This window comes from Stegodyphus dumicola, chromosome 10, assembly GCF_044657685.1.
Source record: "Stegodyphus dumicola isolate Sdum_Otavi_A_Nest chromosome 10, ASM4465768v1".
NCBI classification, from domain to species: domain Eukaryota; kingdom Metazoa; phylum Arthropoda; class Arachnida; order Araneae; family Eresidae; genus Stegodyphus; species Stegodyphus dumicola.
Window position 1 is genome coordinate 87,162,506 of NC_140777.1, and position 18,176 is coordinate 87,180,681.

General features: G+C 30.7%; 1 protein-coding gene across 5 annotated transcripts in view; it reads left to right on the plus strand.

The window, feature by feature from the left end:
* faf (ubiquitin carboxyl-terminal hydrolase-like faf) overlaps positions 1-18,176 on the plus strand; it is a 199,447-nt gene that overhangs the window by 137,899 nt on the left and 43,372 nt on the right. For all 5 annotated transcript variants that reach the window (XM_085825211.1, XM_085825210.1, XM_085825214.1 and 2 more), the window contains 5 exons: positions 1,354-1,506; positions 5,220-5,430; positions 7,717-7,940; positions 11,319-11,491; positions 16,726-16,899. In XM_085825211.1, the coding sequence (XP_085681337.1) occupies positions 1,354-1,506; positions 5,220-5,430; positions 7,717-7,940; positions 11,319-11,491; positions 16,726-16,899 (935 nt within the window). The remainder of the gene's footprint in view (positions 1-1,353; positions 1,507-5,219; positions 5,431-7,716; positions 7,941-11,318; positions 11,492-16,725; positions 16,900-18,176) is intronic.

Sequence of the window (18,176 nt, forward strand, 5' to 3'; positions counted from 1 at the left end):
TGTGGTAGAATGAACATTCATTGCGAAATATGTAATTGTCTTTCACATGGTGAAAGACACAATTTGAAAAATAAATGACTAATTTTGCATTTATATTAGTATGCCGACTTGGATATAAGATGATTTATTTTTATTAACCTTCCAGCGCTCGTGTATGCGCAAAATTTACGACAATTCAGTTTTTAATGCACATTTTTTGCATATCGAAGCCGAGACGTCTGTAGGTCATATCTGTTTTTCCTTTCTATCCTTCCCCACATCATGAAATGTGCCAACAGGAAGTCATTTGGCTTTTTTTTTAACTGGGCTTCTTTGGTACGTGGCAGCTTTTTCATAAAATTTACGACACGCACGTGGTCGTGTTTTAAAATTCGAAAAATATTTTTTTCTCAGATATTTTGTAATTTTATGTTATTAATTGCAGTGTATTTTTTTTATTTGCATATATCTGGCTCTGTAAATTTTATATTGGTTTTCATGGCAAAAAAATATGTGCAACCAGCTAATTTTGCTGAGATTCAAGAATTAACGGATGAAGAAAAGGAAACCTTTAGATGGGAGAACGATAGCAATTTCCGTTCTTTATTTTCTTTTATTTCTATTTTTTAAAAATAGATAAAAACATTAAAGTTAGTTTAAAGTACATTTTTGTAACCAGTAAGAAGTAAATTTCCTTGCAGAAGTAAGTAATGCTAAACTTACTTTTTTTCCTACCAAGGTGTTTTCCTTTTTTATTGTCTGTACTTGTCTTTGATGAATATTAAAATTAGCTTCGATTTTAAAGTATAATTATTAAATAATAAATTTAAAATTTTCTATAATGAAATACATCATTACATTTCTATCTCACTAACATAAGAACTTAAAAATAATTTATATATATTTGAGTGTGATATCATTTGTATTTTGCAGTAATAAGATTAATATTTTATTTCTTAATACATTTATTATCAATATTCACTCATTTCTGTCGTTTTTCATGCCAAAAACGGTAAAATAACAGATGTAAAAAATACGACGTGCGAGTGCTCATGTAAAATTGCTAAGCGTATGTGCTGAAAGGTTAAATACCCATATAAAAATTGTATTTGCCCTTTGTGCCTAACCTGACATGTAAGAAAACATATTTGCTCTCTCTCTCTCTCTCTTTTTTTTCAGTAAGTTTGTCGAGTATGTGAGATCATTTTATTTTCAGACCAATATGGTATTTTAAAATTTTATGTTTTTGCCAGAATTTCATAATTATAAATTTGATCTAATATTTAGTTAATAGAAATATACATGAAGGCTGCTTTTGTAAACTATATTTATGGTTTATGTTTAATGTACTTAAAAATGTATTTTCAATTTTAGAATAAAGTTCTTTCTACTGGTGACAGTCAAGTTGATGAAGCCTTGCTAGAAGGTCATCTAGGTGTAACCCGAGAACTTGTATCTTTCCTTGGGCCAGACCGAAAATATGAAGTTGGAGCAGATCCTGGAGTTCAACGAGGCAATCTTATTAAAGTAATTAATAGTATTTTTCTGCATTAAATTTCTTAGTTTGTTTACAGTATGAGAGCAAAGAAATTAAAGCAATACAAGCATGAAACAGAAAGGTGACGAAGCTGTGGGAGCCCAGAGTTGAAGAAAGATCATAGTAATCTAAACAAGAATCCTTGTTGGTGTACATTTGGGATCAAAATCTGAGATTTCAAGATGGTTTAGCATGTCCCAAATCATTCAGAGCTTTGAATATGTTGCCAGAATGAGAAGACAGTCATTGTATGTCTCATACTTGAGATGTCTTTTTCCCCATAACAACATTAGTCCAAGATATGATCCTTATTTGTTTTAACTATTTTGCATATTTGAAGCTTGGCATTTCATAGTATGAAGAAATCTTGCTGAATAACTTTCATCAAGCATACATAGAGTGTTGCTGGGCAGTGTTAAGACAAGTTCATAAGTGCAGGTTTTTACAAAACGTCCCAAAGTGTGCACAAAAATGATTATAATGGAATTATAAATATGCCAGTGGACAAATTTTTAGGAGTGATGGATTCTTATGCTTTTCTCTTATGAATTGCACTTTATTATGCAAAATAATTCTCAACATGTCTGCTTGTACATGAGAGTGAATTATATGTATGTTCCTAATTAAGGGGCAAATTAACTGAGTTGATAGTTGATAATTAACTAGACCCTCTTTTTTTCTTTAAAAAAATCATATTTCTTTACTGTGGTACAATGGCAAAATTACTATTTATATCAGTATAAAGTAAAGTTTTTATAGAAAATATGAAAGAAGAGCATTATACTTCAGCAGCAACAGCAGTGATAGCAGATGGTGTCACAATATTTGGAAATTGTTTTTACCCACAACAGTACATAATGTAATTGTACAGGATTTGGAATATAAAAGCTGTACAGTACATAAAACAGATTTGATTTATAATCGGAAAAAAAACTAATCCGTAATCCGGAGATTCCGGATTAGTTTTTTTTTTTCCGATTATAAATCATCAATTTAAATCTGGTAAGATGGCATGCACAAATTATACAATTAAAGATATGAATCCATAATTTATGAAATAAAGAGCAATTATGATCTAAAAAGTATCAAAATTTACAAAATAATTAAAAAAAGACTAATATTTATTTGTTTACTTTATTAAACATTTCTTTCAATGTAAGTTGTTTAAGTTGCTTCATTTTTTCATTCATAAAGCATACCAAAAAAAGTTGTGGCTTTGAAGTCCTAGATCATTCCGGATAACGGACGTCTGGATTACGGACTTTGTACTGTATTTTACACTATCTATTAAAAATAAATTATTAAATGATAAACATAAATCCAAGCCATTAATCTTTTGATTTCCATAGACTCTTTTGAAGTGCAAGAGTAATATAAACAAAAATGCTTTTTGTAAACTGTGTGTTTGTTTTAAATGGTGATTTAATTTATATTATTAAATGAACTTAATTTCCAAATCAAACTGCTTAAAAATAAAAATAAACTGTTTTATATTTTACTATTAATTACAATAAGAGTTAGTCCTCTTTCCCCCTTCTCCCCCCTTTTTTTTTCTTTTCCTAACCAAATCAGCTTGAATTAGTCAGGTCTTGAATTAGTTTAATTGTGTTAGTTCCTGATATTATCCTAGTTAATCAGAAATCTAATCAGTTTTATGTATGGAAATAAAGCTTATGTTGCGAAGGCTGGCACAATTTGAAATTGAAGAATTAGCTTGATTCTTCATGATAAGTTATTGTTGTAATAGTTATTGGTACAGGGTTGCCATGCTATCTTGAAAACTTCGAATTCAACAATTGACCAAAAAAAGTATGGGAAAAGTCAGGAAATTTAAATATTTTAGTCAAAATGTGGAAAAGTTAGGGAATTTCACTCTTTGATCCTCAAAAAAGCAATTTTTGTGCCAATTCAGAAGCATCACATTCTTGGTGAATCATTTGCCAACTAGCATAGAGCCAATTTTTACAACACCAATCAGCTTGTCTTTTAGAAAGGCAAAGTAAGCTTCCAGCATCTTTTGGTTTCCAGTAACTTGAGAATCTAGAGATTCGCATGCGCATGTGCAGTGCACGTTGAGCGAAAGTAAATTACCCCCATTCTTGTATAAAACAAAATCTTTTAAACCTTTTTTTCTTAAATGCCTTATTTGTCATTTTGCAGTAAAATTAAAAAAATAATAATAATAAGTCATCTAGGTTAACCATTTAATATATCTATCTATATTTGCCAAAATTCCATCGATTTTTGTAATTCACTTTTTAATCCTTAAGTAATTAACTTAATTGTAATGTTATTCATATCATTTAATGTGTCTTCTTTCTTCTAAATTTATTTATTATTAGTTAGTAATACTTTTAAATTTCAGGCAATATTCTCTGGCATACTTGTGAAACTAATTCAACAGTAATATGACATACCATTACTAAATTTAGTGCACATATATTTTACTTATGTATGCTGCTAAATAAGTATAAAATACTTGAATTTATTTAAAAATAATATTGAATAGATTAGCTGCAAAATGTGTGCAAAAAAGACATTTTAAAATCCCGATTGGGCAGATTCTAATTTTAATCCTCAGTGGAGAAAACAGCTCATGTTATATAGTTATAAAATAATTCTTTGGAGAAGTCATATGTAATTGGCAAATTTTTGTGTTTTTAAGTGGTACCATAATTAATTTGCCCACAGCACAGCCAACGTGTATTATGTGAATAGTCTGGAATTTTCTTGAAATGCATCTGGAAAAGTCGGGATGTCAGTCTCCTGTTTGAGTGGAAACCCTCTTGGTAACACATGTCCACTTGTTTGCGTGCCTACTTGGCTCTGCATTTCTCTTAATCTAAGATGATGCTCAAATTGAGTGAGTTTTTCTGTAGATGACAAGATTTTTGGGGTTGCGGAATGACAAGCAAGACCTCTAAAGTTAGTCTAACAGAGTTTTGAGATGTATTGTGGATGAATTGTTGTAGATCTGCAGAATGTCATTATTTATCAGATTGCTTTAGATTTGGGATTAGATAATATGCAAAAATGCTGCAAGGCTTTTATCATTATAAGGGAGTGAGTAACCCATTGTACTGAGACCATGTTCGACTCATTTTGTTCCTTGTTCTTAAGTTTGTCTTTTATCTTTTAATTCTGACTGTCTTGTTATTTACATCATCTGTTAATTTTTAAGATTAATATTAATGTGTTATTTCATTTTTCAGCATGTTATGTATACATATTACATCTGTGCCTAATTGTATTGCAGCTTCCTTCACCTTTGTGATTCCATTTTGTTTTGATATTTGTAACCTAACTGCACTGTGTTTTGTGTACTATTAATGCCATGGAAGATATTGTGAAAAATAAGTTTTTGTAGCCTGATACTTGAAGCAAGTAAATAGAAATTTGATTAGTGAAAAAATGTTCTCATCATAAAATAAATAACAAATAAAATACACCATTTTTGCTTCATTATTTATGTTAAAATTAGCTTTAATTTAAGTATAAAACTTTGAGATGTGCAATAAGTTTGAAAACTATTATTGATAAAAAAAGGATCCTCAAAATTTGTTCTGTATATGATATAATATGTTAAGTTTTATGAAAGTAAGAAATCTTCCATTTGCAAAGATGCTGTTTTTCAACTAGAATTAGCTACTTTGTTCATTGTGAAAGGCATTATTGTAATTTTATTTATTTATTTTAAATTAAGGAACTTGTTGAAGATTTCATATTCCCAGCTTCAAGAGTTGTTCTTCAAGTTCAGCGCAGTGGTGGAGAATTGCCATCAGAGCAAGCAATCCCAGTTTGCTCATCATCATCATCAGTGGTTGCTGCATTTGATTTACTTGTTGGTCTCTGCACAGGTTGTGCTCAAAATTTGAGACTTCTTGTTGAAATGCTTTGTGAGATGTTTTATTCAGGTATTATTTTTATTACAATTTTAGAATTTTTCTTACTTGCCTGATTTTATTACATTTTCTATTATTTATTATAATTGTTGTTGTTGTTCTGTGGAGTTTCTCAGCTGACTAAATGAAATTTTAACTTTGCTTCGCTAAGTAATTAACCTTTGACAGTAATCAAAGTCTTTTGTCATTGCTTTCTTAATGATAATATATACTATTCTCATTATAGTACAGCAGCATTAGCTAGGAATAACATCCATTTTTCATACAGTTGCTGTAATAAAAGGACTCAATTTTAGTAACATTCCGTTAAACCAACATAATAATTTTAAGACAATCTGTGAAATTTAAATGTTTGTGTAACATGTATGTGCATACATGTTACTACTGTCCCTAAAAGGCACTGCAAGAAAAATGTGGACATAATATTCTTTCAAGTAATAAATCAAATCATGATATATGTCATAAAAAAGAAGAGGGGAAACTAATTTTAAGGTTTGCTGCATTAAATGTAATGGTAACTCATCAGTACTTTTCTCACATTTTCTGAAGTTGTTGATCACGTTCAGAAGTGTTGTCATAAATGACTGATAAAACAGTTAATGAAGATACATAAATATTGGGATTCTTTCCTTTTAGAGAAGAAAGGAAGAGGGTTATTTTGTAGGCATGGGATTTAAGTTAGTTTTATAGCTGTAAATGTTATAATAGTTTTAAACACTGAAAATCCAGTACATATTGGGGGTGCCTAATGTAATCCATAAATTTCTCAAATAAATGACTAAACTTAATTTTTTTGTGGGTGAGGATTTATTTTCTCATTTTGCCTCCAAGACAAATTGTTGCCTTAATTAATCTGTACTAACTATAGTATGAAATAAGAGAAAATTTCATATAATATATGGGCTTTTATCTTCGATCATATGTATGTAGAAACTGTGGTGTATCATAAATTATCATAAGGGCTATTATGGCTGGACACAAACTTTTTAAAAAGTCGAAATCATTGGTAATGAAATAATGTATCAGGGATAATGGTATATATACTCCATAGCCAGTTACACACTTAGATGTGAAGAACATTTAGCATATAAAATATTGATGAAATATTAAATTAATCAGCTGATTTTTTGAAGAGGTTATTATGATAGTCTACAATTTAGTTTTGCATAATTTGTTAATAATTCAATATAGGCTTTCAGCAAATATGATATTCACTATGTTGATTACTTTTATTAGAATTGAAATTATTTAAATTTGAATTCAACTGTTCTTTTTTAAATACTAAATTTCATTCAAATAAAATGCAGATGGTACTTGATTTTCAGCACTAGTTTATTTTCACTAATTAACTCTTCAATGGTCATAAACAAGCTTAGCTCACATTCCAGTTATGGACCACAGTGGGCGCGAATGACCCTGCTCGCATTCCTGATTTACGTCTGACAGATATCGCGCGTACTTGGGAAGAAAGAATTACTTAATCTCGTAACCACCGAAGGGTTAAATACTAAGTGCCTTTGATGGCTGTTGTGTTTAGGTCACTCTAATATAGCTACCGACTCTTCTTAATGTTAAGAAAGCTGTTTCAGTTATGCAGTTGAATAGCATGGTTCTTTGTAAGTGTTCATAAATAAAAATGTATCAAATTGTAAATCACCATATAGAAATAATAGATAATCATTATATATTATGTAGTAAATCTCCATATAGAAATAATGGATAACCATTATATATTAAATCGTAAATCTCCATATCGAAAAATTATCTTTGGTTGAAATATAGCATTAGATCACTTTAAATTTAGTGAAACAACAATCACTTTCTTCTGTATAGTTATAATGAGAAAACATGTAGACTGCTAGAAGTTCACCTGTGTCATTCATATTGTCGAAAGAAAGGAAGACCAAGTGAAATTCATTGTCACAATTATTCTGCTCTTCTTGGAGAATGGAAGGAGTGCACATATAACACTTTTTCATGTTAAATTTTCTTCCCCTTAAGCAGTACACAGCATATAGGATGGAAAGTGATATAAGAGGCCATTCTCAATCATATATTTCTTAATTATTAAATGAATTACTTGTACATAGTCTTAATTGTGGAGAATCGCAATCGTTCCATGTAGTTATCCCATGAATTTTAGAAAGATGCTTTGTATGCACACGCATGCCTAGGTATTTTTCCACCAAAACATGTGCAATAAATTTTTATAATCATGATTTTATTCAAAAATTTGTTTTAGATTGTTTTGATATCAAAATCTTCAATTTTTAAAAATATTTTATATATGTTAATTAGCTAACGACCACCCTCTGACGGAGTGGGAGTATCTTCCACCTGTTGGACCAAGACCTCCTAGAGGATTTGTAGGCTTAAAAAATGCTGGCGCCACCTGCTACATGAATTCTGTACTTCAGCAGTTATATATGATAGAAGACATTCGAAATGGCATTCTTTCTGTGGAAGGTGCAGCTACAGATTTAAATGAGGACTTTTCTGGTGAAGAAAGGATTGAAAATGAAGTATGTTTTACATCTAACAGTCATATGAAAATCTAAAACAGGTTTTCAAAAATCTTATATAATGAATTGTTTTAGCAAGGGCCTTGATCGATTACAGTACAGTTGACAGTGCCCAAATGTAGCCAATGCAATTTTTAATCAAATACAGTATGATTAATAATAAAAAAATGATATAATTACAATTAAGGCTGGTACAATTACATTTACTACAGTTAATGTAGCTCCAGGTTTTTCATCAGGTCTCCTAGCCTCCCACTAGATCTTCAAATTCTCATTTCCCCCCCCCCTATACTAAAATGTTTTTCAGCAGTAAATAAAATTTGAATTGTGAAAATTCTCTTGCAGATTTCATTACAATTTTTCTTACCAAATTCTATTTTATCAGAATTGACTTAATGTATAGTAGACATTTGTGAAACTTTTCAAGCACTGTTTAATTAAGTTTACATCAGTATGTGGTATGTTACTAAGGTTATCCATACAACGGTATGTACATTATTTATTAATTTTATTCTCATCTTATTTAAAAGTACTTTTGATAAATACAAGTTTTTCTTTCCCGTTCATAAAATTCCCAGTGTAAAAGTATTAGAAAATTACAAAATAAAACTAGCCAAAGAGCATAAAATTTAGAATATGTTGTTAAATATTTAAAAGAATAATGTAAAGTTAAATTTAATTTTAAATAATTCTCTTGTGCCATTGCTGCAAGGAATGAAATTTAAATTTAACAAACATTCTCTATTCGTAAAAGCAAATTTAAAGTTAATAAATTTAAAGGAAATTTAATGCAAACAAATAAATGATTAAATATTGTGAACTAATCTACAATATCATTCAAATTCGGAGAGCATATGTAAATCAAGTGCAAGTATCAAAATCAGTGAATAAATATAAAATTAAAATTCCAAAAATAATGTAATCCTAAAAATTTTATTAGAAAAATGCATAAGTGAATGTTGAGCAGGCAGGAGACAGACTTATCAAGGGGAAGTTCCCTCCAACCATAACTCTTTAATCATTCAGTTCGTGGTTCATCATCCATCCATGTAGGCAAGGGTAAAAGTCAAAACCAAAAGTAATACCAAATGAGGTGAATTACTAAAAAGAAATTTAAACAAGTGGAATTTTGAGATTAAAAGACTAGAATTAAAAATTTAAAAATGAATAAATAAGGGTAAGAAACCAAAGTAATTTAGAAACTTGCCTACAGAAACTTCCCCGGCACGAATTATGCATATAAATTAAAAAGAAAATAGACATTATCTATAAAAAATAATACATAAATTATACTTAAATAATACTAAAAAGGCAAGTAAATAGTAAGTTTTAATTTAATTTACCAACTATATTTGTTTTTGGGGAGTGGAGAAGCATTGCCGAACTAAGTGATGTTAAGAGTGTGTTTAGAGTGCGCTAATGTAAGGTTAAGTTGAGTGTAAAGCTGCTATCTGTGATCAATTAAAAAAAAAACCTATTTTGTAAACTTTTCAGTAATGTAAAATGTGTGTTCTATTGTGAAAATGTATAAAAAAATTGTAAAATGCAAACTGTAACGTTATGTAAAAAAATGTTGTAAACTATTAAGGAATGTAAAATTAAGGATGTAAAAATTGAGAATGAATGTTTGTTAAATTCAAATTGTTAAATATTTAATATACTTTCACATCTGAATCATTATAAATAGTATAGTTCAATAACCTGAATTATGCATTATAAAGTATTATTTGTGCTTTGTAAAAAAGCTTTCATTGATTTTTATGTATATCCAATTTTACTGGAAGCTGTGCATAGAATGATAAGGGTACAAACTTGCTGCAGGCGATTCTTTCAGTCTATTACTGTTTTGTCAGCCTTACACTGCTGTCTTGTGCCCCATTCAGTATATGTTAATTCTCTTGAACAGCTATAAATGAACTGGATTGTTATCATGAATGTGATTTTTTAGACCTTGAAATCTTCCCCTCACCTCGAAAGTGCAAGGAAGAATTACAGTTAATTTTAACTCTTGGTCATAAAAACAGAAGGTGGTCAGTCTATTGAGAATAAATCGAAATTACATCAATGGAAAGCACAAATATTACAAGTGTGAGGTGTGTTGTGATATCTTGCTTATTCATTATTAGTACTAAATCATGCTGCTTAGCAAAAAGATTTCTGTAAATGTCAGGAAAATCCATGTACATATAAACCAGAACCTCATTTAATAATTAAAATTCATATTTTGAATTGCTAAAGTATGTTTTCTTTTGATATGTTGATAATATTTTCTGACTTATGCTAAATATTGATAATTTGGCGATTTAAAAAAAAAAAAAAAAAAAAAAAAAAAAGGTAACTTAGATCCCATAAGTAACTTTTACTGAATTGAATTATATTACCATATTTTTTCTTATGTAAAAAATCACCAGATTGTATCAAAGAAGTTCCATTAAAAGTAGGTACCTATTATTTCTTTATTCATTGATGACATTCAGGCATGTAATTCATGAAATGACACTGCTTCAATGGGTATAAAGCAGTATTATTATTTGTAAACACTTGTAATTTTGTAAAGATTCAACGGGATTCAACAAGTGTTTACTGTTTATCCATTTCATTGTATTCATTTAGCAGTAGTATTGTTTGTAAACACTTATAAAGAGTCAACATCACAAGTGTTTACAGTTTATTCATTTCAAATTCCAAGCAGAAATGCATCTTTTTGGCCTATGCTTAAAAGTACACAAATAATGAGTTAAAAGGCTAAATTCAAATAATGGATAAATTCACATGAGTAGACCATATGCAGCTGCTTTTTTGATGGTCTGGAACAGGACCTAGGCTAAACTATCAACTTCTAGCAATTCTAGCCAACACATGCATAAATATACAGAAGTATGTAAATATAACTTATTACATTTTCTATGGTTTCTCTAGAAAGTAACATCTATTTGCACGCCACACGAATTTGAAGAGTTGGCTTGAATTGAATAAATTTGATATTTATTTCATGTTTTCCTACATTCTCTTCTGCATGCTGTATGAATCTGCATGTATAAAAATAATTTTATTATAGTGTACAATAAAAAATAGGTATACTTGAAACCTTTTGGAAAATGAAAGTTTTATATATCTTTAAATAAGAGGTTAAGTGTTCTAACATAGCACTAACTGTTCAGAGGAAATTCTGCTTCAAATGTAAAATGATTTTGTGTGTGTTAAAAAAGATGTATGGGAAAATTAACATATTAAATGATGTTTATTAAAATTTGACATTGGATTAAATTATATTTTTTAATTTGCAGTATAAAAAAAGTTGATTATTATTTCATGTAGAGAGAATGTAATTTTTATTCCATAACACAAGGCATTTATTTTTGCTATTTCATTTTATAGCAACAGGGTATAATAGAATCGGATATTGAAGGATGTGAAGAGAAAGGATCACGAGAAGAAACTAGAAAAGAGTACAATTTAGGTGTATTAAAACAAGTTCAAGCAATTTTTGGGCATTTAGCTTGCAGTAAGCTTCAGTATTATGTACCACGAGGATTTTGGAAACATTTTAAGTAAGTTTCTTCTTCCTTTTTTAATGTCTATTTAATTAACTAAATTTACTTAAATCTTATTTCCTCATAATTGGAAATTGGGAAGAAAGCAGTATTTCTGACCTGTGAAACTGTAAATTTCTTTTCTTTAAAAAATTACTTTTCAGGAAGTAGTTTTCTTGGAGAAGAATTGGACATTATGCTTTTCTGTAATAACATTTAGTTAATTATTCATATTTAAGTACTGTTTATTGAATATTTGATTTATTGGAAGAACCTTCTAAGATATGTTTCGGGTTTTTAAAATACTGATACTGATTAAAATTACACATTTATAATTAAGGTTCAAAATTCAATCAAAAAGTAAATTATTCAGTAATGTAAAGTTAATACTATAGAAGTCGTATTCTACTTTTTGGATGTATGTAGTTGGTTTTTAAGTGGGTTTTTTTAAGTATGCAGACCGAAAAGCATGGAGAATTCGTTAAATTATTATACTGTCAAGTGCTTGCAGAAGGATTTTGAATACAGTCAAAAGTCATTAATTCGGACACCCATAATCCGGAATGATCTATAATCCGGACCTCAAAGCTAAAAACTTTCTGCGCATGTGCCACGTTGACACATGCGCATAGGCGTTTACACGTGCGCGTAAGACCTTTTACGATTGCGCATATGCGTGTGCGCAAGCGCAGAATACGTTTCCGTGTGCGCGTTTTATGTATGACGGACGGTATAAGCTAAAATTATCTAATTATCTATTTCAGTTAATGTTGATGATTGCATTGTTCCTTAATCTTCGAATTGGATCCGGCTTAGACTGTAAGAGCAATGCTATAAAAGTAAACTTGAACTTTCGATTATGTCAAATAGAATTTCCGATTCTGGAGCTCCCAAAGGATCGTACAAAACGAAAGTATGTTTTGATGTCCATCAAACAAAAAGTGGAATTGCTGCAAAAAATGGATAAAGACATGAAGAATGTGACAGAGAGGTTAATGAAAATGAAAAAATTTCGATTGACAAGTTAGTCGGTGTTCTCGGCACAGCAATTAACGGGACTTGAACAGCGGAACTTTGTAACTGAACAAGAAACAGGGTTGCCACGCTACCTGGAAAACCGGGAGAACCGGGAAAAGTCAGGGAATACGAAAATTGACCAAAAAATTCAGGGAAAAGTCAGGGAATTTAAGAAGTATTTTTGTCGAAATCTGGAAAAGTCGGGGAAGTTCATACAATGATCCCGCCAAAAAAAGCGATTTTTGCGCCAACGTCGGAAGAGATAACTTTTTTGGCGAATTGCGTATCACGTGAGTGTCATTCAGGCAGCTGGCATAGAGCCAATTTTCGCAGCTCCAATTTGATTGTCTTTTAGAAAGGCAAAGCAAGTTTCCCGCAACTTTTGGTTTCCAGTATTCTCGAGAATCGCATGTGCAGTGCATGAACTAAAGAAAGTACCTGTTCTCCTATAAAACAAAATGGGTTTAATCTTAGTATACGGTACCATGGAGGTTAGAATCAAAGAATATGTATTGTAAAGAAGGAAAACCTCTCTGCAACAGACGTGGCTCCGTTCCATCATAGAGGGAAACAGCTGTGCATGCGTGATATATCTGCCGCCAAAGCTCGAAACCGGTGTCGAAGTTCGAAGGTCATTAAATGAGTTCATTAAATGAATATCCTTTAAAATTTCTTTAACCACTTGTGCTGAAAAGACGCGGCAAGCACGTCGAGATGTTTTTGTCTCGAACCGCAAGCGACGTGAACACCACGTCGATAAGCATTTATCGCAAAAATGAAAATAACATGGTGCACACGTCGCCTAACAACAAGATTGTTTATTTCTCGAGTTACAGCTCTGGATTGCACTCGCAGATGTGGAGCGGCGTAAATGAGACACTTTACCGCTTGCTATATTGTAGTGCACGGCACCGCAACCGTGAAGTTTAGTCTTAGCGCAAGTGGTTAAACTCTAAAGGAAAAGAAAATATTTTTTTGCCGCAAGTAAATTAATTCATGGGTTAGTAATTTTCAGGGGGGGGAACTACGAAAATCCGTTTTTAAAATTATTGCGAAAAATCTAAGAAGAAACGTCCTTTGATAAAACCTTTCTTCTTGGATTTTTCGCAATAATTTAAAAATGGATTTTCGTAGCTTTCTTTTTGTCAAAGAATGTCCCTCCGCATTCTAGCGGCGTAATAGCATTTTACTTCTATGGAACCTTTTCTTCTTTACATAGACCAAAGAATTAGAGATTCTTTGCATAGACGTTCTTTGGTTAGAATAATCTCCATGTATGGTACAATGGGATTTGGCGACATGATGATGCGCAGTAAACGGGTCATTTTGGTCTTGGCGACAATTTTCAAAATCGTGCCAAAGCCTTACCGTATACTAGAATTTTAATGCAAAATCTTTTTAAACCTTTTTTTTTTTTTCTTTTTAATAAATACCTTGTCATTTTGCATTAAAATAAAAAAATAGTAATCAGTCATCTAGGCTAGCCATGTAATATAGTAACTATATTCGCTAAAATATCGTTGATTATTCTAATTCAATTTTTAAGTAATTATTTTTATGGTTTTCATATAATTTAATGATGCTTCTTCCCTCTAAATTTATTTATTATTAGTAAATAATATTTCCAAATTTCAGGAAATTTTCTCTGGCATAATCTTGAAATTAATTCTAGCAGTATGATGACATACCATCACGAAATTTAATGCACATATTTTTTCCTTATGTATGCTGCGAAGTAAATATAAAATACAGTCAAAAGTCGTTAATTCGGACACCCATAATTCGGAATGATCTATAATCCGGACCTCAAAACTAAAAACTTTCTGCGCATGCGCCGCGTTGACACATGCGCATAGGCGTTTACGCGTGCGCGTAAGACCTTTTACGACTGCGCATATGAGTGTGCGCAAGTGCAGAATACGTTTTCGCGTGCGCGTTTTATGTATAATGGACGTATAAGCTAAAATTATCTAATTATCTATTTCAGTTAATGTTGATGATTGCGTGGTTCCTTAATTTTCGAATTGGATCCGGCTTATTATTTTTTGCACACTGTAAGAGCAATTTTATAAAAGTAAGCTTAAACTTTCGATTATATCAAATAGAATTTCCGATATATATTTGTTAATATGTAAAGGATCTAAAGCGAAAGTATGTTTTGAAATCCGAAATCTGTTTATCAATTTCACGCTGCTCGGCGGGGGGGGGGGATCGCCGCGGCGGGCGCGTAATGAATTGGAAGTTGATCTGTCAACACTATCCTTATCTTCAGCGCAGATGTTTTTATTTTATTTGGCTTATAATTCCTTACCAAATGTAGTATTTCATCTCGATATGCTCCGTCTTTGATATGATTTAAAACAAGTTCCTCATCATTATAATTCGCTTTCGATAGCGAAGAAAGTGACAGAGGTTATTGAAAACGAAAAAATTTCGATTGACAAATTAATCGGTGTTCTAGACACAGCAATTATAGGACTTGAACAGCGGAACTTTGTAACTGAACAAGAAATTATGTCTGTTTAATAGAATTAAAGAGAAAGTATTATCACATGAAACGAAGCAAAACTTAAACAACTTACATTGAAAGAAATGTTTAATAAAGTAAACAAATAAATATTAAGCTTTTTCTTTTTGCAAATTTTGATACCCTTTAGATCATAATTGTTCTTTATTTCATAAATTACGGTTTCATATTTTTAATTTTAGAATTTCTGCATGCCATCTTACGAGATTTAAACTGATGATCTATAATCCGGAAAAATCGATAATCCGGAATTGCCGAAGTCCCGACGAGTCCGGATTAACGACTTTTGACTGTACCTCAATTTATTAAAATAGCTTTCTTTCTTTTGTTTAGCTGCAGAATGTCTGCAAAAAAAGTCTTATTTTATTCCAGATTGGGAAGATTCTAATCTCAATCTTCAATGGAGAAAACAACAACTATTATAATTATATTTGTGTTTTCAAGTGTTAAGGTGCTTTTTAAGAAAATACCTCACACAAATTAAATTTACCTAAAATCTAACCTAACTATTTAGCATTGCGTTGTGATTTATAAGAACCGGATTAGCCTCGTGTTGAACTGGTGATGATCATGAGTAATAATTAAATAAAACATACATTTGTTATCCAGTATCTTATATATCTTAAATTTTATTAAGTTTATATATCTTAAATTTTATTAAGTTTCTTAAGTGGAAAAGTAAACAAAATTATCAAACAAAGTATACCAAGAATAATTAAGAATAAATATCCTCTGGGATTTATTGAATAATTAAGTGAATTTGCTACACAATACAAGTAATACCATAATTAATTTACCTTTTAGTGTAGCCAAAGTACATTATGCGAATAGACTGGAATTTTCTTGAAACACACCTGGAAAAGTCAGAATTTCATTCTCCTGTTTGAGTGGCAACCCTGAAGAAATTATGTCTGTTTATAGAATTAAAGAGAAAGTATCACATAAAACGAAGCAACTTAAAACAACTTACATTGAAAGAAATGTTTAATAAAATAAACAAATAAATATTAAGCTTTTTTTTTTTTTTTTTTTTTTGTAAATTTTGATACCCTTTAGATCATAATTGTTCTTTATTTCATAAATTACGGTTTCATATTTTTAATTTTAGAATTTCTGCATGCCATCTTACGAGATTTAAACTGATGATCTATAAACCGGAAAAATCGATAATCTGGAATCGCCGAAGTCCCGACGAGTCCAGATTAATGACTTTTGGCTGTATAATAATAAGTACTTAAATCATTGAATTTTATAAATTTGCATGAAAACTAACTTTATTAATGTATACTGTGTGTCGGCAGCATTTAAAGATTAAAACTGAAACTATTATTAATTACACCTTTATTTGCAGATTTGACACACGGGCTACCCCCTGTTTCCTACAGTTAATCCTTATGTTAAAGAAATAAAGTTTAACTTCATTTTAAAAAATGAGAAAAATATAGCAGTGTGAAAAACGCTTAGTAGCTAAGCACTGAGAAAGCACTCAGAAGTGTGTATGAGTACCAAAAAATATACAGTATTAGAAGGTTAATCAATGATAAAGTTTTCTTTTAATATTTTGATTTTCAGTTTCATGCTGTTAAAATTCAGATGTATGCTATTAAGATTCGTGATAAGTACTCCCGTTTTATGAAAATTTATTCATATCTGTGTTTTTCTGTATCTGCTTTATGTAAAAGCTAAGATTTCTGTATTTATTGTTTAGGCTTTGGGGTGAACCAGTAAATTTAAGAGAGCAACATGATGCTTTGGAATTCTTTAATAGTTTGGTTGACAGCCTGGAAGAAGCATTAAAGCTTCTGAATCAACCATGTATATTGTCTCAGATTCTTAGTGGATCATTTGCTGATCAAAAAATTTGCAAAGATTGCCCTCACAGGTAATTATTTAAATGTCTCTCTTTATTAATGCCATACTCTACATAATAGTTTATAGATACAATACAAAGTCCGTAATCCAGACGTCCATTATCCAGACCTCAAAGCCACAAACTTACGTAATCTGGAAGTAACGTAATCCGGATGCATGTGCTTTACGTAATGTGTTTATGCATGTGCTTCTAATGCACGCATCTGCTATGCATGCACATAAAGTGTTTACCCATGCGCACTTCCGATAGTGAAAAAAGTGACAGAGAGGTTATTGAAAACGAACAAATTTTGATTGACAAGTTAGTCGGTATTCTCGACACACCAATTACCGGACTTGAACAGTGGAACTTTGTAACTGAACAAGAAATTATGTCTGTTTTTAGAATTAAAGAGAAAGTATTAGGTTTAATAAAGTATACAAATAAATATAATTTTTTTTTTTTGGTAAATTTTGATACCCTTTAGGTCATAATTGCTCTTTATTTCATAAATTACGGTTTCATATTTTTAATTGTATAATTTCTGCGTGCCATCTTACCAGATTTAAATTGATGATCTATAATCTGGAGAAACCCCTAGTCTGGAATCGCCAAACTCCCAACGAGTCTGGATTACAGACTTTGTACTGCATTATTGATTGTGTATTTATATCAAATTCAAAAAAATGGGGGGAGCAGAATGAGGAACTAAGGAGAAATGGCAAGGATATATAACATTTTATAGTATATACATGACAGTTTTTTGTATTCATTTCAAAATATAAAATAATCACTGATAAACATATTGAGGAAGATTTATCCTGCAGGTAAGGTTTGTTAATGCTCTAAGAATCTGACAAGGGGTGTTATTATAACACTCTAAATTAGAAGAGCAGTGATGTAGCATGTTGTATAAGGGATAAAAAATATAATGTAATGCATCAATAGCTCAAACTATAAAAAACAATTGTGATGTAGCCGTTCTTCAATAGACACTAGTGCCGGCTAGCTTTAAAAGGATTTATTAACAGAGCACACAGGAACGGTTACAAACAAAAGAAATATACATAAAAATGAAACATATACCAAATGGAACATCAAACAGTTGAATAACAGAGACATAGTAAACTAACATCATGGCGGCTGGAGTTCGACTGACGTTTTTTCATATCGCCACGAGATGGCGTTTAAATAAAATAGTTCGGTTACAGTTGATGAGTTCATGACGTGAATAAAATAGTTCAATTACACTTAAATAGGTCTGTTACACAATGGAATAAACTTCTGAAGTCCTTGAATAGAACTAA